Genomic DNA, 26,621 nt, shown 5'->3' with positions numbered 1-26,621 from the left:
TCGCCAACCCCACAAAGGGAACGTGTTAGACTGAAAGAAGGACATACAGTTATTGTCCCTGATCATGATGAAGACGACAAACGTAAAACCGATGTCTCAATCTCATCGCCCCCACCGCCACAGCAGCAACCGAAACTGGCTGAATATTTTGGCAAGGAGGCTCTCAAAGAAGCAGCCTCCGTGCTTCCCAACCGTGGCCAAGGCATCTCACCTGAAGGAAAAGCCGGCTCCGGAAGACAATCCCCGGGGGAACTTATCTGTGATGCTCTTGGGAAATGCACTCGAACAATCGGCACTGTTTTGGGTAAAGCCAAAGTCATGTACAAGAATAAAATTTGAGCGTTAGTAAAATAGTAATATTTAGGTTAAATTATTGTATTGGTCTCTGTCTTATAGTGTGAAAATGTGAGAAATGTAAATTTGAAAAATGAGCAAAATGTTGGATTTCTTTGTATAAGTTTGAAAAATGAGCAAAATGTTGGATTTCTTTGTATCAGTTGAGAAAAATTACTAATTTTATGAGGTGAATTTAATTAATTGATGTGATATATATAAAAAAAATGATGTTACATTTTTAATTGATGTAAGATATTCACTTGATTCATTGTAGCTTAATTCGAACCAATGTTTTTTAACGTGATCAGGATATGAAATTGGGTTGAGTTAAACCGTTTGAATTAGTCTAAAATAGACTGAGTGAACATTTTATGTCACTTAAAAATGCCAGACCAAATTTTAAATTAATCCTACAACATTTAATTATCACCTCATAAAATTAATAGTTTCTTCTTCTTCTTTTTTACTATTATAAGAAATATTATTTTGCTCGTTTTTCTGACATATATATAGACTTTTTTTTGTTTATTTTAAAAATATAGTGTTGTTGATACAATACACAATAAGGGAGGAGACAAGAAAGAGTACGTGGTCGCGAGTCGGTTCACCTAAAGAGGCGGAGAGTCGAAAATGGACAAGAAAATAGGCTAATTGCTAGAAGAGAGAATAATTGCCCAGAGTATACCTAAGGCTTTAGAGGTCTATCCCTTCTTCATCGTTAGGAAGGTATTTATAGAAGAGGTCCCCTTATCCATTAGTAGAATATGACAAGACGTTATGAAGGATGCTACCATCATACAATATGCAAAGGATGTGCATTAGTGGAGTCTATTATGTTATTCAATACAAGGTTGTTATGCCCAAGTGGATCCCAATGTGCTTGAAGGTGCGTTCATACTTGACGAGTGTTCACACTTAAAAGGCAAATGCTCACCTCATTTCTAGAAGTGGAGGGGTTGGCTAAAAAGGCTTTCCAAGCGGGCGACTATAAGAACGGGAGCTTTATACTCCTTTAACCAGGACAAATGGTCGAGTAGGTCGTAACTCCAGATGGAGTCAAAAGAAAATTCAAAGTCATCTATCCTACTAATACGTGTATAAATTGGGAAGAGATAAAAACAAGTGCACAGTACTTTTAAAAGTAAGATAAATTTAGAAGAAAAAGTTAATGCATGAATAAAGTACATTTAAATTTGTTGTTACAATATTAGTATTATATTAGGATTAGAAATTATAATGTCAATAGTATTTTTTTAATGGAAGAACATTTACTCAATGGAGAGAAGAAAGCGTCACAAAAAGCAAACGAAACCAAAAATCAACCAAAAAAAAGGCAGCACGGCTGATCAGTAACCTCTATCAACAATATGGGTAAGGGTGAGTATTCGATCGAGTCAAGTCGAATCAAGTCAAAAAATTTTAAGTTAGTTGAGTTGACGAATCCTAATTTAGCGCAACCAAACTTAATTTGAATTTTTTTCGAATCGAATCGAAATTGAGTAAAAAAAATTCGAGTTAAGTCGAGTTGAGTTAACGAATCCTATTATTTATACTTAATATTGCGTTTAAATGGACCGATTATTTAACTAGTAGACGAAGTACAAGATTATTTAACTACATAAATAATATAATGATTTTACCTTTTAACTTAATGAGTAAATATTTATCAAAATGACATAATTTTACTTTTTAACTTAATGGTTTTGATCACTTTTAACTTTAGAAAGGTAAACATTTATTAAAACAAGGTAGTTTTACCTTTTTTTATTTAGATTTTCGAATAACTCGAATTGTGTAATTCATATTTGAGTTAAACAAAAAAATTTAATTTTTTTATTCGAATTGATTCGAATAAGTTGATTAACTTAAATAACTCGAACTACTTAATTCAAAATTTGAATTTTTTATCTAATTTTTTGAATCGAATCGAATTTTGCTCACCCCTAATTGTGGGCATGCCAGAGTTCCAACTAGGGCAGGGAATAGGGATGTTATATCATTGCAAGGGACTCAACAGCAGGCTCCGATAACCACCTTGAAAGTCACGGAAAGGGCAAAGTGAAGCCATCCATCATACATGGTTTCAACCACCAGAAAACCAAGGAATGCCCTGCAACAAAAACATCAACAAATGGCCCCCGAAACAGAATCCTAAGCAACAAAGCTACATCAAAACCTGGGAAGCTCTCACAACGCACTCATAGATTAATTATTAGTAAATTATTACATAATGTGTTAACATTGAGGATTATATTTTTTTAAAATTAAAATGACATAATGTATAAATATTGATAGTTAAAGTTACAATTATGCTAATTCTAAAAACTGTCATGTTATCTTTCAATTAATTATTTAACGGCTGATGACCAAAAAAATATAAAATAAAATAATTAGCAGACTGTTTTATAATTTTTCATAATTGAAACAAAAGAATAAATTATTACCATTAATCGGAGACTCTACCTTTTTTCAAATATATTTTTACCAAAATGCTTAGAAAAACATTTTTTTCTTAAAAATAAATTTCATTTTTAATGTATTTATAAGTTTTTATTTATCAAATATTTGATGCCATGGTAAGACAATAAACTCTAAAGAAGAGATCGCAGGGTCAAACCCTGAAGATCATATTGTTTAAAAAGACAGTCACAAATCTTGAAAAGAATTAATCTTTGTAACACCCCTCACCCGTATCCCTCGTCGGAACAGAGTTCGAGGTGTTGCCGACTTAAACTCAGTCAATCACACAAAAACAGTGCCGAAAAATTTCAATTAATTTAAAACTTTTCTTTTCATATGCAATCTGTCCCATATATGGGCTTACGAGGCCCAAAACATCACTAGCCAACACCTTTGGCTAAATTATAATATCACATACTCAACATTAAAACCCTATACATGCCATAGACTCGAAATACTAGGATTTACTTACACCAATAGCGTGAGCTCAACAGTGTGATAATATCTCCGACGAACTCCAACCCGAGCAGGTAACCGAAGTCAACAATCTATAAAACAGAGGAATGTAACAACGGAGTAAGCTTTCATAAGCTTAGTAAGTCTTAAGCAATGCAAACAAATAAACGCAATTATACTTCGATTATTCAATTTCTTAAGTGGCCATATTCTAGGTATATTGCCATCTGGCCGAATACACACAAATACATAATGCACGTTCAGCATTCTTATCACACTTAATCTGAATTCATATAACATAATTATCGAATACTTTCACATACTTTCACACCCTGACCCGGTGTATCATGATCATAGATATAGTTATAACATTTATTCACGTATGTATCACAATGCACGCTTATGATTCATTGCAGATCAAACTCACATATGAGTACATAATGCGTACCTGGCCCACTTAACGTACTGAATGTATTCATTTGTCAACCTAACATGAGGTACCTTAGTCATGGACTTTTCTCAAATCACCGACATTTCGCCTGTTAGGCTCGAGCCCGATATCAGTTCACCGGCATTATAGCCTGCTAGGCTCGAAGGCCCGAATAGTATCTCACCGGTATTATAGTTTGCTAAGCTCAAAGGCCCGAATAATCAAGTCAACAAGTTCCATATAACATATTCATATCAATTAAGTACTAACATCATTCGAACGTATATAATTATATATCTCAAATACTTTTTTTTCATCTCATTTTCACACTTAGCATTTGATAGCTTATGCATAACATTTCACTCACGTTCATTTCAAACTTATCATTCGATTATAAAAGCATATTGCATTTTTACCAACATGTTATACTTGCCATTAGGCCATATAAGCATGATACAATACACTATCATTTCATCTTTAACATTCGGCTAAACCCTTATCTTACAAGGAACACCGAATTCACATAACATATCATTTCACCGGCATTACGCCTGCTAGGCACGAAGGCCCGAATACACATCACCGGCACGAAGCCTGCTAGGCACGAAGGCCCGAATACACATCACCGGCACGAAGCCTGCTAGGCACGAAGGCCCGAATACACATCATCGGCACTAAGCCTGCTAGGCACGAAGGCCCGAATACACATCACCGGCACTAAGCCTGCTAGGCACGAAGGCCCGAATATAATACCAGCACTAGGCCTGCGGGATTTATTCCGGATATAATACCAGCACGAAGCCTGCGGGATTTAACCCGAATACACATCAAATATCATGCATATTTAATCATATATTAATACATCTCATTCAACATATCACATTCGTAGTCATTTGCAACATTCGGGTATAAGCTCCATATGAACACTATCGTCTACATTTCGGTTCAAAAGTTATTCATAAATATCACATATCCATTTTACCATTCAAACTTAACCCATAGTGACCATTCGACTATAAGTCATATACATAAATTATTTATCGCACAACTTAATTCAAGTAGAACCAAAATGTCACGATTCATCTAATATATACATATTGCTCACTGATTCACACACAACCTTTCAAATTAGCAATTATAAGATGGTTCCGCACATAGCCCATCCTTATCGATAATTTACGATGGTTTTACCCTTACTCACATATATGTCATAGCCATTTTTACCTATGCTTCGCAATTCACATTGATGATTCAATTCCAATCGATTTAACATGCATAAGTACATATCACATACCTTAATAATTTACTTTACGGAACGAATCCACATATCGTATTAGCCCATAGTCTTATAGCACCACACTTTTAATAGTTTACCTTATCGAAGTTCACATTTAATCACTTTAGTGCCAAGCCATATTCGGCTACCACAAAGGACTAATAATAATAATTTTATACACATCATGGTTTCCTTTAGGTATTTAATAATCACAAATCGTGATATCTCCACCAGCACATATACGGCACAGTTTATTCATTGTAACACTCATTTAGTGCATCAAATTTCCAAATCCAATTCAACTTAAGCATAATAGCCATAATCGGCTTATAGCCTTAAATCATTACATATTCGGCACATTAACTAAATAAAATTTACATTCCCTTTTCCATATTAATTTAACTCTTGGGCATATAAAAAGGAATCAAGCTTAAACAGTTAAGAACTTACCTTGAATGTTGCCAAACGATTACAATGGCTATTCAATTACTTTCTCTTTTCCCTTATTCGAATTTTGCCCCTCTATGCTATTGAGCTTAAATTCAAAGATTTTAAACTAGTCATTATTCGACTATTCAAGCATCACTTTCAAAATATAATATATACATATATATATATTCGACTTTCGCACCTACTGATCATAGTAAGCTTATAAGAAATCAATAAGCAACTCATTAACAAATTTTTGTCAATGTTTACCACATAATCATAATTTCACTGCAAGCTATCTTCCTGAGCAACAGTCACTAAATCATTTATAACTGGAGCTACGAAACTCAAAATCAAGTGTTGTTAATTTTACCTGAAGATAGACTCATATATATTTCATCCATAAAATTTTTAGAATTTTTGGTTTGGCCAATCAATACCAGATTTTTCTTAAAGTTTCCCCTATTTCACTGTTTGACTAATCTGACCACTCCTCACTACAAATCAAATTTCTTATTTTACAGAATTCAAAATATGTTATAGTTTATTTCATTTGAAACTAGACTCATTAAGGAGTCTAAGCATATAAATTTCATCTTATGAACATTTTTTTACAATTTATAATGATTTTATAAAGACAGAAAAGAGGATCTAGAAGTCATTCTGACCCTGTCCCACATCACTTCAAAAATCTCATTATCGGAAATTCTTTTTCTTACATGGTTTGTTTTATAAGAAACTAGACTCATTAAGCTTTAATTAAATAATTTATTCAGCTTCTAACTAATCTCCCACAATTTATGGTGATTTTCCAAAATCACGTTACTGCTGCTGTCCCAAACAGATTTATTACCAAATCACTCTTTCACACATACCTTGCATGCATGTTATTTAAACATGCATATCACCAATCACTCATCACATATCTATAATTTTACTTAAGCATAATCTTCATTTCATCATTTTAAAGCACAACATGTTAGCCGATCTTTCCCTTAGCATCTAAGGCACATGCATGCTCATTTGCTTGGCTCAACTTCACCTATCTTCCATTTTTCATCAAAAGGACATGAAACAACAACCATTTCCTTCATTTTAATTCATGACCGAATGCTCACAACACAACCAAAAATCAAAATATGCTTCATGAGTTAGGGTAGGATCAAGAAGAACCCATGAACATCAAGATAGAAGCAAACTACCATGAACTTACCTTGGATTTTTCTTCCCCAAGTGACCGAACATTCAAGAGCTCTTTTCCTCTCCATTCTCTTCTATTTTCAGCTTTCATGAACAAGAATGAACAAAAACCTTCCTTTTCTTCCTTTTTGTTATTCTATTACTAAACATTTTATGACACAAAATAACATATATTATTTGTGCCATACTTATGTCATAACTTCAATAAAAAAAAATTTGCACATGTTGTCTACCATTAACACCATGGCCGGCCACTACACAAAAAATGGGGAGTTTGACATGCAAATCCTCCTATTTTGCACTACTATTTATTAGGCCACTACATATTAGCTTATAGCATTTTCAAAAATTTTCACATAGGTCCTATTTCATAATTTCACTCACAAATGGCAGAACCAAAGCATGGGATTTTCACACATGCACTTTCACATGAAATAAACACATAATATAACATTTGATTATTTTTGGGACTCGATTTTGTGATCCCGAAACCACTTTCAGACTAGAGCCAAATTAAGGCTGTCACAACCTTCCTGGACTGTAAAATAAATATCAAGGATATATTGTTCATAAATTTTTTTAATCTTCTAATTTATAAATATTTTTTTTAGAAAAAAAATCAAAAGATTATAACTAAAAGAGGGGTTACTATACTCTTTGGTACTCGAGTTTAACATTAATATTTAATCCGATCTTTGAGCTTCTTTTTTGAATTTGATATTTAAGTTTGACTTCAATGTGTAATTTGATATTTGCATTTTTTTTGTCCCAATTAAGTACTTGCATTTTTTTATTAGAGCACACGTGTTAAATATTCAGTGCAGGACATGATGCCATTTGGTCAAGGTACCAATTTAAATATTGAAGTCAACTTAGGTATTAAATTAAATATTAAAACTGAACTCATTTACCAAATGATATATTAATTCTTAAAAGAAAAAAAAAGTTAAAAAGATAAAGGGTAAAAAAAACCCTTAAAAATAATATAAGAAATAGATAAATAATTTTGCATTATTTAGTATCTGAATTTGAGATATTTTTTTAGTTTTGATTCATGTGTTTGTTTTTGAGTCAATATAGTATTTGTATTTGGCAAACCTTAAGATAATGTTATAAAATATAATTAAATAATAATTAACTTTTATCAAATCAATGTTAAAATTTGAAAAAGAATCACAACCTTCAAACTTTATTTAACGCACAAAATTAAACAAATTACAATCCACACTAAATTTATTCTATTATTATATTTTATTAAATTAACTCTAAATCTCAAATTAAGCATTAAAAATTAGCACAATTATTTTTTTTAGTACTAAAATATATAATTTTTGGTAAATACAAGCATCCCATTAAACAACTAAATTATAGATTAATAGAATTTTAAAGATAGTGATCAATTTAAACAATTATCTTAATTAGAGTAATTATATAAATTAAAATAAAAAATCCTTAATCTTATATACATTAAAAATTAAAAAAAAAAGCCATAGAAAATGGATAAACTTTTAAATGAAAGAAATAGTACTTAATTTTATAAAATTTTATTACAGAATTAAATCAAAAAAAAAATTGAAAAATCAACGAGATATTTTAACTTTCCTTTTTCTTGTTCTTTGTGTTTAGAAAGTTTTAAGGTAGAAAAAAGATTGACATTATTCTTATTTACTAACATTAGCAAAAGCAAAGAGCGAATCCGACATGAATCTGTTTTTTTACTGCTGACGGAGATAAGTACATCCAAATTGCAAGGCTTTGGCAAAAGCGATGGCGATCTCCAATCTCTCCACTGCTCAAACTCCACTTTTAGATGACACCATTGACGCCTCCCTTGACTACAAAGGCCGTCCCGTCCGCCGCTCTAACTCCGGCGGCTGGAGATCCGCTTCTTTCATCATTGCCGTTGAAATTGCTGAGAGGTTTGCTTATTATGGCATCTCCTCAAATCTCATAACTTACTTGACGGGGCCTCTCGGCGAATCCACTGCCGCCGCCGCTGCTCAAGTCAACGCCTGGTCTGGTGCGGCGGCACTTCTGCCACTCTTGGGTGCTTTCATTGCTGATTCTTTTCTTGGCCGATATCGCACCATCATTCTTGCTTCCCTTCTTTACACCTTGGTAAAACAATTTCCCTTTCTTTTATTAAGAGAGTTCATAATTCCTGGAATTTGGTGTTCAAGATTATTTTAATTGTTCCAGTAATTGATTAGAGTACTGGCTAGACGTTTTCTGTGCTGACTTGATGTGGAATGATTTAACAGGGTCTAGGCTTGTTGAGTCTGTCAGCCGCACTTCCTTCTGTCAGCAATTCTGGTGACCAAAGTACAGATAATACCATATTAAGTTCTTCTGCTCAATTTCAAGTCATACTATTCTTCTTCTCACTGTATCTAGTAGCATTTGGACAAGGTGGGCACAAGCCATGTGTTCAAGCTTTTGGTGCAGATCAGTTTGATAGACAAGACCCAGAGGAGTGTAAAGCCCAAAGTTCATTCTTTAATTGGTGGTATTTTGGTATATGTGCTGGCACCTTCATAACCCTTTGGATTTTAACCTACATCCAAGACAATCTTAGTTGGACTCTTGGATTTGGGATACCCGCTATTGTAATGGTTGTTGGTCTGCTTGCTTTTGTGCTTGGAACCACAACTTACAGATATAGTATCAAAGGTGATGAAGAAAACCCATTTCTGAGAATTGGTAGAGTGTTCATTTTGGCTGTTAGGAATTGGAAGACAACATCTTCAGCAATTGCTGCAGAGGAAGAGGCACGAGGAACTCTTCCAACTGAAAGTTCCAAGCAATTCAAGTAAGTGAGATATTTTTGCATACGAGAGAATTAGGATATGATTTACGAAAACAATGTTCCTATTTACATTTTCCCGTCACAGACATCTCTTAAATGACGATATGGTTTTTGTAACGCATAGGTTCCTCAATAAAGCTTTGCTTGCTCCTGATGGTTCAAAAGAACAAGGAAAGGTGTGTAGCACCGGAGAGGTTGAAGAAGCGAAGACGGTTATAAGGCTTGCACCAATATGGGCTGCAAGCTTGTTTTATGCCATTGTCTATGCGCAAACGATAACTTTCTTTACCAAGCAAGGGGCTACCATGGACAGATCAATAACAGCTGGGTTTAAAATACCTGCTGCTTCACTTCTGTCATTTATTAGCCTTACGATCATGATCTTCATTCCTATATATGACCGCATTTTTGTTCCTATAGCAAGAGCCTTGACTGGGAAACCGGCTGGAATTACAATGCTGCAAAGAATCGGAACTGGAATGCTTCTATCTGCCATATCAATGTTAATTGCTGCTTTAGTAGAGATGAGGAGGCTTAAAACTGCTGAAGAATATGGGTTAGTAGACAAGCCAAATGTAACAGTTCCAATGAGCATCTGGTGGCTGCTCCCTCAGTACATACTGTCTGGATTGTCTGATGTGTTTGCGATGGTTGGTCTTCAAGAATTTTTTTATCATCAGGTGCCGAAGGAATTAAGGAGTGTCGGCCTTGCACTCTACCTTAGCATCTTTGGTGTTGGAAGCTTTTTGAGTAGTTTTCTCATCTCAGCCATTGTGAAGATGACTGGTGAGGGTGGCCAAGATAGCTGGTTTGCAAATAACCTTAATAGGGCACATCTTGATTACTTCTATTGGCTGCTGGCTGCACTTAGTGCCATGGGATTTGCGCTCTTTTTATCTTCTGCAAAATCTTACATTTATGTTCGGGGAAGTACCTTGTAGGTGGAACTCGAGGCTTGGCTCTGGTGGTTCGTATGGTCATCCTTAAAAAGTAGCATTCAGCAAATCTACACTGTTGTTCGCCGTCTCAGCATGACATCGCTTATGCGGTAAACGGTTATTCACGTTACTTTTCTTGTGTATATTTATGCAAACTTTGTATCATTATGATGTAAATTTTGATATAATTTAGTTTTATTCTTTACCATCTAAGTCTTATTCTATCATACTATATCTTAGATAAACTCATCTAAGATATAATTTAGTTTTAAACTCATCTATTTTTACCATTAAAAGTCTTATTCTTTACCATCTAAGTTTTCCCACCACAAAACTTCATTACTAACCAACTAAACTCTAACTCAATGGTAGATTTAGCTATAAGAGTTTATTTGGTTGCTTTTCAAGTAATTGCACCACCGCTAAAAATGAACACATAACTATTAGTGGATTTTGTCTTATCTAAATATGAAATCTAGTGTCACCATAACCTTCTAATACAACGAGAATTCCACTAAAAAAAATACCATAAATCATAGTACCTTTCAAGTATCTCATGAGTCTAACTATAGCAACCCAATGCTCCTGATTTTGAGTTATGTGTATATCTGCTCAATTTACATACAACAGATGCTATATTGGGTCAAGAAAATATTATTAAATGCATCAGACTCCCAATAATCTATGTACTTACCCCTATTTTCTTTAATTAAGTATTAGCATCTTAAGGAGTACTCACAAATTTAATTTTACAGTGTTCAAACTTTTTTAAAAATTTCTCGATATAATATTATTGTGATATAGCATTATATTATTATCTTTTCTTATGAATTTAACACTTAATATAATATTTGTTTTACCTATATCTTTCATATCAAATTTAGAAGCAAGAAAACTCTTTACTCATTACTAGTATTGAAAATAAAGATGTAGCATGTGACTTTTCAACATAAATGCAACGCTATGTTCAAAATAACTCATGCAATCAGGAAAAAAATTATTTTTCTCAAGTTTAGCTAGCTGCTCCCACAACTTTAAATATTTTAAGTTAAGAGGATAATCATTCCATAAATTTATAAGGTATTTTATATGGAACCCAATTACAAGGGGCATGCAAATAAAATAATTTCTCCAAAAAGATTTTCAAGTACATTTACTTTTCTATATCTTTTATACAGAAAAGGTTTTATGCAGTTTCAATTTTTGTATACAAATATTACTAGTATTAGAAAATAAAGTAAGTTGTTGTGTTGTAATCTTAGCCATAAATCATTCATTTCAAATCATACTTACATAAAAAGGAATACATGTAACTCACATACTCGTGCATATATCTATAAGTAAAGGAATAAAAATTCACACTATATTTACAACTCAATTCAATTTAACAATTAGAACAAGTAAGTAATTTGTGCAATCTCCAAATTAGTCACACCTTTAATGTAAATAACATGCTTCAATTAACATCTTTTCCATGCGATTAATCATGTAATTACATTCAATTTTAACATTTCAAAGATTTAAGTTAATTTAACAAAACTAATATGCTAACTATCAAATACAATCTAGACATAAGACCAACCAAATGAGTTCATTATCATATATTGAATACAAAAAGGTTAATTTGGAATAGCTGTAATATTCTATGATGCCTGTCGAAACCATTTTTTGAAAAGGTCGACTTTTTATTTTGAAAAACGAAAATTGGGAGTCGCCACCAATAATTTTTGTGAGATGTGATCGGTCACCTCGTAATTTGCTTGTTTTAATAAAGGGTTTGATTTACTAAAACAATGATTTTTGGTATACGAAATTTAGAAAAATGGGTTCAGGAGTCAGTTACGTACGAGGAAGGATTAGCACCCTCATAACGCCCAAAATTGGTACCTCATCGATTAATTAATGTCTTAATGTTGAAAGTTGAAAATTTGAAAATAATTTAAAAATACAATCCCTCTTTGTATTATGTTATTTTTACTTAAAAATTTGCTTGAATAAGTCGAAAATTATGGAAGACCTTCTTATCTCGAGGCAACAAAACGTCACGTCCCGTAAGTTAGGACATGACACTTCAAATTTTTTAGAATAAGTTATTTTTGAACTTTCACGTGTTTCAATTTTAAAAGAATATTTAGTTATTTAGATCCAACGAGAAAAATCGAAACCCCGTAAGTTAGGGTACGACTTTCTCAAGTCCCCAAACACAAAATATTGCCTTACTTTGAAAAATCTTCCCTCTTTTGAATAACATCGAACGTAGTATTTAAATTATATGTATTTAGTTTATTTAGGCTTAATGTACAAATGGATGATTTTAAAACCTAATGTTTGACATAGGAATACTATAAATAGATAAAAAATACCATAATAATATAATTTTGGTTAGTATTAATAATCGCATCATAATAAAATAAATGAGTAAATTTAAAATATAAAAAAATAGAAGTGAAAGATACTAAGTAATAATGATAAATGTAAATAACACGTAAAAATATAAATAAGGAATGAAATATGTACAAATAATGAATAAGGAATGTGTAAATATGACCAATATAAACCTTAAAATAAAAATAAAGCGATAATAAATGCATAAATAATGAGTAAATAATAGCGAAATAAAAAGTATGAGAAGTTCAGATCGCAATAGTAAATATATAAATGACTAATTAAATGACAACACAAAAAAAAATTAATGAAAATTTGAAAATAAATAAATAAAGAATTAAGAAAAAAAAACAAATTATAAATCACAAAATGATTGGGGAAAATAATTTATAAAATATTGAAGATAAAGGACTAAATTAAAATATAAATAGAATTAAGGGTGCAATTTGTAAATAAAATACATGAATGGTCAATAATAATAATAATATGTGTAAACAAAGGAATAAAGAATCATATAAATTCTAAGTACAAGAAGAGTAAAAAAAATTAAATGAACGAATGAATGTAAAAATAAATAAATCAAATAAAACAAATCAAGATGCATATATAAAAGATAAAGTTAAGTGAATAAAGGATTAAATTGAGATTTAAATAAAATTGAGAGTCTAAATTATAATAAAATAGATGAATAAACATAAAAATGGACTAAATTGAAAATTAAATGGAATTTAAGGGCGTAAATCAGAATAAAATAAAATAAAATATGGGACCGCATTGAAAAGTGCGAATAACATGGAGGGGCCAAATGGGGAAATATTCACTGTCCTCCAAAACGCACCATTTCATAAAGGGTCGAAATGAAAAGAGAGTAAACTTATGTGGAAAAATTATAAATACATAAAACATAGACAGGGCTAGATTGAAAAATATAAAAATACGAAAGGACTAAAGTAGCAAATAGCCTATTCGCCCCAAAACATGCGGATCCTCTGAACGGGTCGGGTTGACACGCGGATCCTAGGGTGGAAATGACGTCATTTTAGGGCTTTAGGAGGCTGCCCTAAACGATGTCATATAGGGGCTATATAAATACAAAAAAAAATCCTTCATACCCTCATTTCAGCAACAGTTCTTAAAAAAAATTTCATTTCTTTGTTCTATCACAGTTTCCGGCCCCGGTTTCGACCATCGACCACCGTGGCGACTGCTGGTTGCGACGACGGCGCCGCCGTCCACGGTGGCCGGAAAACAAAAAAGGTCTTTTTTTTATTTTTTTCGACCTCCCAAGGCTAAAGACATTATTTTTCATCGAAAACGACAGACATCGGCCGCCTATAGCAACGGGACGCAAGGCGTTAGGTAATTTCGATCCCCTCTCTTGATGTTTTCGTTTATTATTTACAAAATAAAAATACAGTAAAATAAACTAGAATACATAGAAGAAAAAATCACATCTTTTTTAACTAAGTTTTGTTTTTGATTAATTGTCTATGTATTTACAATCATTTTTTCGGTGGCTTTATAACTGAATACAAAATGTTTACTATTATTTTCTACTGTTTATTTTGCTTTGTTTTTGGTTTCCCTTTTTTTGCTCATTTGCAGGCGTTGGCGGAGGTGGAGGAGGGATTTTTCCATCTTGGTGCAAGGTTACAGACGGGCCTAGGGACGAGGAACCTCAGAAGAGGCATGGGTGATGTGGCCAAGGAGAAACGGTGCCAGAAACCCTAAGGTTTCTGGCTTTCTGAAATTTTTTTAAAGTTTTAGGCCTGTTGGGCCGTGTAATTCTGTTGGGCTTGTCCTTTGTACTTGGGCTTGTATTTGTAAATTGGGTTTGGCATTGGTTGTAAATGGACTGGACTTTAATGGATTTTATTATTTATTTTTGGTTTTGTGTATCTGATTTTGTTTGGGCCTTTTATTTGTTTGTAATTCGGGCTCGGGCAAATTGGGTTATTATAGCTGCCCCTCTTTGCTCATTGTCGTGTAACGGAAATGAAGTAAAGACTTTTAAGAAGGACCAATTTTGCCCGGTCTTGTCGAATCTTGACTTCTTTAGTGTTCATCTTCTCCAAGTCACCTCTTTCCAACCCACTGAAACTTCAAAGGTATATAATTTGTCGCTTTAACCTGCTCTACTGCAACTTCAAGTAGATAAGATTTGTAGCCTTAATTTGCTCCACTGTATCTTCAAGGAGATAAGATTAGTAACTTTATCCTGCTCCACTGCATCTTCAAGAAGATAAAGTTTATAGCTTTAATCTATTCTACTATTATTTCAGGGATATAAGATTCGCTTTAATGATTTTAATCCATCCCACTGCAACTTCAGGGAGATAAGATTTATGGTTTCAATCTGTTCCACTGCAACTTCAAGGAGATAAGATTCGCCTTAATAATTTCAATCCATCCCACTACAACTTTGGGAGATAAGTTTTGTGGTTTCAATCTGCTCCACTGCAACTCCAAGGAGATAAGATTTGCTGTGATAACTTCAATCAGCTCTATTATAACTTTAGGGAGATAAGATTTGTGGCTTCAATTTGCTCCATTGCAACTTCAGGGAGATAAGATTTGTGGCTTTAACCTACTCCACTGCAACTTCAAAGAGATAAGATTCACCATGATAACTTCAATCTACTCCACTGCAACTTCAGGGAGATGAGATTAGTGGCTTTAATATGCTCCAATGCAACTTCAGGGAGATAAGATTCGCCATGATAACTTCAATATGCTCTACTACAACTTTAGGGAGATAAGATTTGCCATTATAACTTCAATCCGTCCCACTACAATTTCAGGGGTACAAGATTTATGGTTTTAATGATCTGTTACACCCTTCTTTAGGTAACATGACCTGTAAAATCCAATTCATAGGTCTCTATTTATGCTGAATGATAGGATGTTATAATCAGAATGAATCAAATGCTCCTAACTAGATGTGTATGAATGATGTTTGCATGAATGCATAATGTCATTTTTCGAAAATAATTCCTTTTTAATGCTTAAGTTGTCATTGCTCGCTGCTTATCAAGATTCTATTACTGATGTGTTACCAAGCCTTCTTGTTCAGCTGGTATCTTTAATAGTCACAATTTAGACTATTCTTTCTCAAATGTTTCCAACTCTTAAGTTCGGTTAGTTCTGAATAGTGGTCATATTTTTAGATTCTCGTACTATTTAGAAAACTTTTCAGAGCAATATGTAGAACTCCTTTTTGAATGTTATTGGTCCATTAATCGTTATTTTAATGAAAAATTCTTGAAAAAGATTATCACGATGGACAAAAGGAATTTTATTGAGAATAAATCTTGAAATGAATAAATTAACCAAAGATAGAAAATATTGCTAAAATACAAAGTGAATAAGATACAAATAGGTGCCCTAGATATTGTAGCATGAGCTTCTTCGCGCTAATTTCTCAAGGACCCTTTTAAGCTTGATTTGTGTTTTAGGAGATCTAAAATATTGTTGATGCTCCCAAGATGAAACATCTCTCTTTCTTGTTAGTTATGATAGGACAGGACTTCTATATGGCTCAGCTTTGATCAAAATTTGAATTGCCCTTTTTTGGGTTTTCAACTCAAAACCCCTTTGGTCTTAATGCGCCATTTGCAAGTTTTCACCTTGGCCTCTCCCTTTTTTTTAGTTGAAGTATTTCTTGACTGAATCTGAATTCACAGGATTGGAAAAGCTTTTGTCATCCATCTTAGTCAAAATCAACGCTTCTCTAGAAAAAAAATTTTTTACCACATAAGGTCCTTCCCAATTTGGCATCCATTTGCCTTTGAAATCTTTTTGTATGGGCAAGATCTTTTTCAATACTAGGTCTCCCTCATAGAATTCTCTAGGGCAAACATTTTTATTGTAAGCTCGCATTATTCTCTTTTGGTACATCTGACCATGAAAGATGGCTTTCAACCTTTTCTCTTCAATCAAGTTTAGCTAATCATATCGGGATTGGATCCATACTGCTTCCTCCAATTTCAAGTTTGTCAAAACTCAGAGAAAAAGAAATCCCGACTTCAATGGGTAAAACTGCCTCTATTTCATAAACCGGAGAGAAAGGTGTTGCCCCGATTGAGGTCCTGATAGATGTTCGATAAGCATAGATGGCAAATGGTAGTTTCTCATGCCAACATTTATACGTCTCAGTCATTTTCCCCACGATCTTCTTAATGTTCTTATTGGCTGCCTCTACTGCACTATTTATTTTTAGGCGATATAGTGACTAGTTGTGGTGTTTGATCTTGAATTGACTACAAACCCCCGCTATCGTACTATTGTTTAAGTTCAATTTATTGTCAGATATGATCCTTTCTGGCATTCCATACCGATATATGATCTCTTTCTTCAAGAATTTGCTGACTGCCGACTTTGTGACATTGGTATATGAAGTGGCTTCTACCCACTTGGCGAAGTAATAGATGATCACGAAGATGAATCGATGCTCATTAGAAGCTTTAGGTGAGATTGGTCCAATGACATCTATACCCCACATAGAGAAAGGTCATGGAGAAGTCATAACATTAAAAGGTGAGGGAGGTACATGAATTTTATCTCCATAAATTTGACACTTAATGGCATTTCTTGGCATAATTGATGCAATCCCTTTCCATGGTGGACCAATAATACCTGAATCTCATGATTTTTCTGGCCATGGTAAAACCATTGGCATGTGTCCCACAGACCCTCTCATGGACTTCTTCCAAGATTTTCTTAGCCTCGACAGCATCTACACATCTTAGTAGCACCTGATCCTTTCTTCTTTTATATAGGATCTCTCCATCTAAAACATAGTTACTGGCCAGTCTTCTTTGCGTCCTTTTATCATTCTCATTCGCTTGGTTAGGGTACTCACGATTCTTCATATATCGTAGTATATCGTGGTACCAAAAGGTGATCATCCTTTTCTTCTTTTTCTTCGATGTTGTAACAATGAGCCGAAGCCTGATAAATACTCATCTGGATAGGTTTTACATCCTCTTATTTGTTCACTTTGATCATGGAAGCCAAAGTAAGCAAGGCATCAGCCATCTGATTTTTATCTCGTGGGAGGTAATAGAAGGTGATATTATCAAACTCTTCAATTAGCTCTAGAACAAGCCTTCGATAATTGATCAACTTGGGGTCTCTCGTCTCCCATTCACCTTTGAGTTGATAAATTACTAGTGCAGAATCTTTGTCTATCTCCAGCACTTTGATCTCGCGTTCTATGGCTGCATGGATGCCCATTATGCATGCTTCGTATTTTTCCATATTATTCGTGCAATCAAAATTCAATTTATTAGTGAATGAATAATGATTTCCGTTTGGGGATACCAGGATTGCCCCAATTCTGTTTCTCACGGCATTTGAGGCTCCGTCGAAATTTAGCTTCCAAGGATGACCTTCTTAAGAATCTTCTTCAGTATTTGTCACATACATTAAATCTTCATTCGGGAAATCGAAGTTTAAAGGCTCGTAATCTTCTAGAGCTATACTTGTGACACCCTTAATTTGACCCTAGTCGAAAAGTGGTTTCGGGACCACAAAATCGAGTCATAAAAATAATTAGTCGTCATATTTTATGACTATTATGTGTTAATACGAATGTGTGAAAGTTTTAAGCTCTTATTTAGTAAATTGCATGTGAATTTAGTCAATAGGACTTATGTGTGACACTTTTGAAATGTGATAGGTCAAAACATAAGGATCTATTAGTGCATGAAATAAAAAGGGTGGACTTGCATGTCAATTTCCCCCCTAATTAGTAGTGGCCGGCCATGAGCATGAGAGTGGACAAAATGTTATGGGGTGAAACATGTTGGAAACATGTTGTGTTAGTGTGTTATGGGAGAAAGAATATAATAAAAGTTAATGAAATAAATGAAAAAACATGTTTGAGGTGAAAATAACAAGGCCATTTTCTTCTTCTTCTTGCCGTGAGTTGAGAAAGAAAATAGAAACCTTTGAGCTTAGGGCATTCGGCAAAAGAAGGCTTCAAATAAGGTAAGGTTCATGTTATTTTCTTTGAAAAGTTGTGAATTTTGGTTGGTTTTGAAGCTTGCAACAAGACCCATGTGAAAATTTTTGTGTTCATGAAGCATGTAGCAATCGGTCATGAGCTTAATGGGGTATATTTTGTATGTTTGATGATTTTGGGAGGATAATTGATTCTAGTTGAGTATGAACAAACTAAATGTGCTTGATGGCTCAAATGAGCTTGGAAAGTTGGCCAATGTTGTTTAAGTTCATGAATTAGGGCATAATTTCATTCGGCCATGGAAATTGAGCATGGAAAAAAAAATCTGGTGTGGGATATATGAAGCTGAAAATTTAGTTTGAAGTGTGGTAATTGTGTTAAAGATGAACATTAAACCTTAAAGCATGATTTAGTTTAACCAAGGGAGAACTTGTATATTTGTATGAGGGCATGTTTGAACGTGTATTGATAATTGATTTTGAAGGTTCGGCTTTATGCCTTGATAGTTGGTTTGAAGTATATGATGCCTTGGTATAAATATATGTGCATTCGGTTACCTTCATAACATGCATTTAAAGTGTCCTTTGGATGCAATTGCTTATGCACTTGAGGGGATATGAGTTAATTTTCTTTATGGCAAATTTGGATAAGAAGCTAACTAATAATATGCTAAGGTAGTCATGTGGATAATCAGCTTTGTGAATATTATTAAAGGTGTAATTAGTTATATGCATAGGTCATCGGAAAAATTGACCACATAACTAGTATATGTATATAAGGCGACATGGTGATACCTAGGTAAATGTATTTGGGATGGTTTTTATGAAATACCGAATGTGTGCAGATGTATCGAGGTGTTGCCTTATGTATGAGTTTCATTGAGAAGATTTACCTTGTTGTTTTTAATGATATAACAAGGTGATTAAAATAGTTTAAATTTTGTTAATTAAGCTCAAGAGCATAGAGGGGCAATTTTGGATAAAGAGAAAGTAAACGAATAGCCGTGGATGTCTAGTCGTCGACCACTTCCGAGGTAAGTTTTAAGTGATTAAACGTTGAGTAAATTCAATCATAATAGGACATAATGAATTGATTTAATAAGATATGATGTGGCCATGATATGTCTTAAACTCAAATGGTAAGTTCATATGTGTTCGGACTTGGAAAGTTAAGAGCAAATTGTAATAATTTGCTTTGGACAGCAGCAGTAACGTGATTTTAGAAAATCACTATAAATTGTTGGTGTGGAATTATAGGCTGAATAAAATATGTAATCAAGGCTTAATTAGTCTAGTTTGTTATAAAAGAGACCTTGTGAGCAAACAAATTTCCTATAAAGAGATATTTAAAGTTGTGTGAGACGGTGTCAGAATGACTCCGAAATCCCCTGTTCTGTTTTTAGAAAATCATTATAAATTGTACAAAAATGGTTATAAGATAAAATTTATATGCTTAGACTCCTTAATTAGTCTAGTTTCAAATGAAATCAAATACAACACATTTTGAATTCTGTAAAATGAGAAATTTGATTCGTAGTGAAGAGTGGTCAGATTAGTCAAACAGTGAACAGGGGAAACTTTAAGAAAAATCTGGTATTGATTGGCCAAACCTAAAATTCTGGAAATTTTATGGATGGAAGATATACGAGTCTATATTCAGGAAAAATTAACGGCAAGTGATTTGGAGTTTTGTAGCTCCGGTTATAAATAATTTAGTGATCATTGCTCAGGAAAACAGCTCGTAGTGAATATGTGATTTTGTTGTAAACATGGATAAAACTTGTTTTAGTTGCTCATAAGCTATTGATTAAACCCATACTTGAATTCTAAATCGTGATATTGTAAGCTTATGAGTATTCGAACATGAAATGATAGTATGGCGTAAAATTGAATTATTCATTGGAAAGTGATGGATGTAGATTCGGCCAAGACCAAGTCTGTACATGATAGTATATGTGGTATGTGAAGTATATTTGAATAAATGTGAAAGTGTATATATATGTGATAAGGCCTAATGGCCAATGTGATGAATGTGAAAGTGTATATATATGTGATAAGGCCTAATGGCCGATGTGATGAATGTGAAAGTGTATATATGTGATAAGGCCGAATGGCCAATGTGATGAATGTGAAAGTGTATATATATGTGATAAGGCCGAATGGCCAATGTGATATGTGATAAGGCCGAATGGCCAATGTGATGAATGTGAAAGTGTATATATATGTGATAAGGCCTAATGGCCGATGTGATGAATGTGAAAGTGTACATATGTGATAAGGCCGAATGGCCAATGTGATGAATGTGAAAGTGTATATATATGTGATAAGGCCGAATGGCCGATGTGATGAATGTGAAAGTGTATATATATGTGATAAGGCCGAATGGCCGATGTGATGAATGTGAAAGTGTATATATATGTGATAAGGCCTAATGGCCGATGTGATGAATGTGAAAGTGTATATATATGAGATAAGGCCGAATGGCCAATGTGATGAATGTGAAAGTGTATATATATGTGATAAGGTGATAAGGCCGAATGGCCAATGTGATGAATGTGAAAGTGTATATATATGTGATAAGGCCGAATGGCCCATGTGATGAATGTGAAAGTGTATATATATGTGATAAGGCCTAATGGCCGATGTGATGAATGTGAAAGTGTATATATGTGATAAGGCCAATGCGATGAATGTGAAAGTGTATATATATGTGATAAGGCCGAATGGCCAATGTGATGAATGTGAAAGTGTATATATATGTGATAAGGCCATTATATATATGTGATAAGGCCGAATGGCCAATATGATGAATGTGAAAGTGTATATATATGTGATAAGGCCGAATGGCCAATGTGATGAATGTGAAAGTGTATATATATGTGATAAGGCCTAATGGCCGATGTGATGAATGTGAAAGTGTATATATGTGATAAGGCCTAATGGCCGATGTGATGAATGTGAAAGTGTATATATGTGACAGGGCCAAGTGGCCAACGTGATGGATGTGAAAGTGTATAAATGTGATAAGTCCCGAAGGGAAATTGTGTCAGTACTATATCCGGGTTAAAACCCCGCAAGCTTTATGCGAGAATATTATCCTGATTAATGTCCGTAGGCTTCGTGCTCGTACTATATCTGAGCTTTAAAGACCCGACGGCTAAATGCTAGGATTCAAGTAAGACCTTGATATTGAGTATCTGCATTAAGTTTCCATCAAATAAGTATTATGTATTCAAGATGTTCAGGTACGTATTACTTACTCATCGGTGGAGTGATTTCGAGGTGAATTATCAGTATCAAAGAGGTAGGTAAATGTGATTAATATTATAACTCCAAATGTGAGAATGTGCTTTGGAAATATTTGACCATCTAGGTCATTATTATTCGAAAGTATATATGTGGCAGCCAAGTGTTGCGTTTAATGATATTATAGATCAAGATGAAGCTCTAGATTAACTTCATCGAACAGTTGAAATGAATGACCAATAATAGTGATTGAGAACACTTTGTCTTGCTTAAAACTTACTAAGCATTAAATGCTTACTCCGTTCTTTGAATCTCTGTTTTATAGATTTTGGTTCGTCAGCTATCGGACTCGGGATTATTGAAGTCGAAGTCGCCCACACTATCAAAGCCCTTTTGGTACACTTTTGGTTGAACTCTGAAAATGGCATGTATAGGACTACCCTTTTTGTAGTGGGTCATGGACCCTTTGGATTTGTATAATTTTGGATAGCCATGCGAAAATGGCTTATATATGTTTGAGCATAATGTTATAATCATTTGGTATGGATATGGTTATTGAGAGGTGTGGATATGCTTAACAAGGATTGGCCATGGGAATGGTTAATCACTATCATAATTTGTGTTATTTATGCTAAAAGGGCTAGTTGAATCATGGAAACTATGAAATAGGTAAAGTCTACCTTAAAGGCAGATGCTGACAGCAGCAGTGATGTAGATTTAGAAAATCACGAAAAATAGTAGGAATAGAATTAAATAGTGAATAAATTATTTAAATTAACCTTGATGAATCCACTTTCATATGGAAGAAAAGAAACGGTCATATGAGTGGTATGTTAAGAGATAATTAGGTTTTCGTGAGACAGGGCCAGAACGGTTTCTGGATTCCCTGTTCCGACTTTGGAAATCCATTATAAATTAACCAGAGATAATTAGGAGTCATTCCATATATGTATAGATTCCTCTCTGAGTCTAGTTTCTATAGAAACAAACGGCATCAGTATTGAAGCCCTGTACAAGGAGATATCCGAATTGTAATGCATGAAGGTCAGTGTAGTCGCACCCTGTAACAGGGGAGACTTTAACTAATAAACTGTACTAATTGGCCTGACCAAAAATTCTAGAAAAAAATATGTAAATGGACATATGAGTCTAGTTTCAGGGAAAAATCACGAAACTGATTTTCGAGTTGTGAAACTTAAGATATGATTTTTAAGGTGACAGCGACACAGTTAGCCAGCTGTCTGGAAATTTTTAAAATGGACTGCGATAGTAAGCGAATTTAGTCTGTGAACCCCTCGTGTCCGACTCCGGCAACGGTCTCGGGTACGGGGTGTTACAATACTGGCCAGAAAATCTACTATTGCGCTTCCTTTTATAGCCTTTTGATTCGCATACCCTATGTTAGATTCAGAAAGCAGGATTTACCACTAGGTCATTCTTCCATTCAAAGCAGTTGACTCCATCATGTACTTTAGGGGATCTGGTTTTGAGATGAGCCAAGTTATATAGTACAACATATACTATTTCAACCTTCGAGTTGTCTAGATCAAGGCACAACACTACTTCTCAATTAGCGAATATCTTGTCTCACATTCAGTGATTTTTTTACTGAGATAGTATATCGCTTTTTCTTTTCTCCCTGATTCATGATGTTACCCAAGCACGCATCCCGTTGAATTCTTAAATACTGCTAAGTACAATATTAATGGCCGATATGGGTTAGGAAGCATCAGTATTGGGGCATTAGATAGGTAATGTTTGACCTTGTCGAAAGTTTTCTAACACTTCTCATCCCAAACACCAGGATTGTGTTTCTTAAGGAGACGAAATATGGGGTCGCATTTCTCAGTTAATTGTGAAATGAACTGGGCGTGTAATTTAATCTCCCTAGGAAACCTCAAACTTCTTTTTAAGTGCGCGGCGGAGGTAATTCCTGTATAGCCTTTACTTTATATGGGTCGATCTCGATCCCGTTTTTACTGACTACAAATCCTAGTAATTTTCCCGACCTAGCCCTGAAAGTACATTTTGCTGGATTGAGCTTCAACTGGAATTTCCTTAATCTCAAGAACAATTTCCTCGATACTTGTACATGCTATTTCTTTGTTCAGGACTTTGCGATTATATCATCAACATAAACCTTGATTTCTTTGTGTATCATGTCATGAAACAAAGTCACCATAGCTCTTTGATACGTAGCTCCCGCATTTTTTAATCCAAATGGCATAACCTTATAGCAAAATGTTCCCTACATGGTTACGAATGTGGTTTTTTCCATGTCTTCAGTATAAATATTTATCTGGTTATATCCCAAAAAGCCATCCATTAAGGAGAACAGTGAGTAACCTGTCGTGTTGTCCACTAAGGTGTCGATATGAGGCAATGGGAAATTATCTTTCAGGCTGGCTTTAATCAAAGTCCCTATAGTCTACTCACATTCATATTTTCCCATCTTTTTTAGGGACAGGGATGATATTGGCTACCCATTTTAAGTATTTAACCACTTTTAAAAAGCCAGCATCGAATTGCTTCTTGACCTCCTCCTTTATTTTCAACAAAATGTCGGGCTTCATCCTCCAGAACTTCTGTTGAACTGGCTTGCATTCTTCCTTTATAGGGAGTCGGTCTATACGATATCAGTATTTAACTCGGGCATGTCTTGATATGACCATGCGAAGACATCTTTGAATTCTTAGAGTAACTCAATGAGGTCTCGTTTCGTCTCTACGGTAATGCAAGCTCAAATCTTCACATTTTTTTCCTCTACTAAGCTCACAATTTCCACTAACTCCTTGTGAGGCAGGATTTGTTTCTCATCTTATTCTACCATCCTCAAAAAATCAAGAGATAGGTTACAGTCTCGATCATCTTCAGAATCTTAAGAATCCTCTGTACACATCTCTTTCTCAAAAGGAGATTCTGAGTCAGTAGCAGCGTCGTTCATATCATTGATATTTGGAGACCTGTTATAGCGATGGAGGAAGATACAAAAAATAAAGAATCTAAGAATGATTATCTGTATGGTATAGAAAGAATAAAATAATATTTGCTCAAGATGATACGCAAAAATGTATTTTTATTGAAATAATGATGTTAAACATAAGCTTATTTCACAAAATGATTTTTATTACTCCTAGGTTTAGAGTAATAAGCGTGTGTTCTGAACATTACTCTGAATTGGCTCTAAAAACTATAGGAATCTCTTCTGTAGTCTAGTTGTTCATAATACTTCCAGGTACATAGGGGCAGATGCCTGATAAATTTTATCTCCCAATTCTTTCTTTGGATATGGCGTTGATGTTCAAATTTCCCAACATTTCTTTAGTGGTCTTCTTTCTTGACATCTTTCGCTCAGGGTGAATAATTTCTCCTGACACGAAAGTCCTGGATATATGGGGAAAGGTCATCGGTTCCCACTTGACTTCTTCCTCACTCAATCATGCTCTCCTCCTTTCTTATCTTTTCTCTAGTTCTCTCTTCTTTTGCCTCGCATCTGGTTTGTATCCTAAGCCAAAGTGATCTCGTTTGTCTATGAGCATGCATGTCTCGACCCTTCCTTGTATGTGTTTTCCAAGTCTTCTCCCAAGCAAGGCTCATTTCCCAATCGTTAGTTGTAGGTCAATCCTTATAGTTTTGGATATTTTGGGCACTAAGATCTTGTTCCCTTCGACAATGAAGGTTGCGTTCACAAATTCCAGCTATCGAAAGGATCATTCTATCGCTTCATCGTCTGCCCCTATGTATGGCGCGTCGCTAGTAACTAATGCGATGATGTCATCTTTCGTGTTTATGGTTACTAGCAGACCTTCAGTTACCAATTTTAGCTTTTGATACAGTGATGACGGCATTGCCCCTGCTGAGTGAATCCATGGTCTCCTAGTAAGTAATTGTAAGAAGGCTTGATATCCATCACCAAGAAATCTACCTCGTACGTGCTTGGACTAATCAAAAAGGGTATTTCAATCCTCCCCATTTCATGCCCTCACTATATTTTGGCATGTCTTCATATGGGAACTATCCACTGGCAGCCTATTTAGTATGGATAGAGGCAGGACATTCAGTGCAAATCCATTATCAATCAATACTACCAGCAATGAATATCCCTTACAGCGGATGGTGATATGTAGAGCCTTTGTGGACCTCATTCTGCTCGGCAATATTTCATCGTCATTGAAAAATATAAAACTATCGGTGCATGTATTATTGAAAAGATGGTCCAGCTTGTTCACAGAGATATCATCAGCTACATAGATTTCATTTAACACTTTTATCAATGTGCTACAATGAGTCACCGAGCTCAAGAGTAAAGCTAGCACTGATATGCGAACTGGTTGTTTGTGTAGTTGCTCCACAACGCTATACTCGCGTACTTTAAGAATTTCAAGAATTCTCTAGCCTCTTTTTTAGTCACCGGCTCATTAATAGGTGATTCAACTCTAACCATCTTTTTTTTCTCGTTCTACCACCAAGGTCTTTCCTTTTACGAGTTCCGCTCTTGAATTCACTGGATCGTAGCATTTCCCACTACGCGTGTAAAAACTCACATTTTGACCCTCCTCTGAAGCGTTAACCGGGTTCTCCTTTCTCGGGATTGTCACGTTACAGTCATAATTCCAAGGAACCCTTTTGCTATCCTTGTAGGGAAAGGATATAGGTTTTTGGATTATAACTCCCGGTGCCATTCGTATTCCTGCT

General features: G+C 34.5%; 1 protein-coding gene across 1 annotated transcript; it reads left to right on the top strand.

The window, feature by feature from the left end:
• The first annotated feature begins 8,198 nt into the window (after positions 1-8,198).
• LOC107957496 (protein NRT1/ PTR FAMILY 5.10) lies at positions 8,199-10,539 on the top strand. Its single transcript, XM_016893013.2, has 3 exons — positions 8,199-8,705; positions 8,849-9,396; positions 9,518-10,539. Exons 1-3 carry the CDS (start codon positions 8,355-8,357, stop codon positions 10,332-10,334), a joined length of 1,716 nt encoding a protein of 571 aa, XP_016748502.1. The 5' UTR covers positions 8,199-8,354; the 3' UTR covers positions 10,335-10,539.
• Positions 10,540-26,621: the final 16,082 nt, after the last annotated feature.

The sequence above is a fragment of the Gossypium hirsutum genome, chromosome A05, assembly GCF_007990345.1.
Source record: "Gossypium hirsutum isolate 1008001.06 chromosome A05, Gossypium_hirsutum_v2.1, whole genome shotgun sequence".
NCBI classification, from domain to species: domain Eukaryota; kingdom Viridiplantae; phylum Streptophyta; class Magnoliopsida; order Malvales; family Malvaceae; genus Gossypium; species Gossypium hirsutum.
The sequence above is the reverse complement of the archived record's forward strand: the minus strand, read 5'-3'. Positions and strand labels throughout refer to the sequence as shown.

What these genes read in the sequence shown, in the direction of transcription:
- LOC107957496 (XM_016893013.2), top strand. Translation starts at nt 8,355, where the DNA reads ATGGCGATCTCCAATCTCTCCACTGCTCAAACTCCACTTTTAGATGAC. An exon ending in CTTCCCTTCTTTACACCTTG is followed by an intron (nt 8,706 to 8,848) that starts GTAAAACAATTT and finishes ATGATTTAACAG; the next exon opens with GGTCTAGGCTTGTTGAGTCT. An exon ending in GAAAGTTCCAAGCAATTCAA is followed by an intron (nt 9,397 to 9,517) that starts GTAAGTGAGATA and finishes TGTAACGCATAG; the next exon opens with GTTCCTCAATAAAGCTTTGC.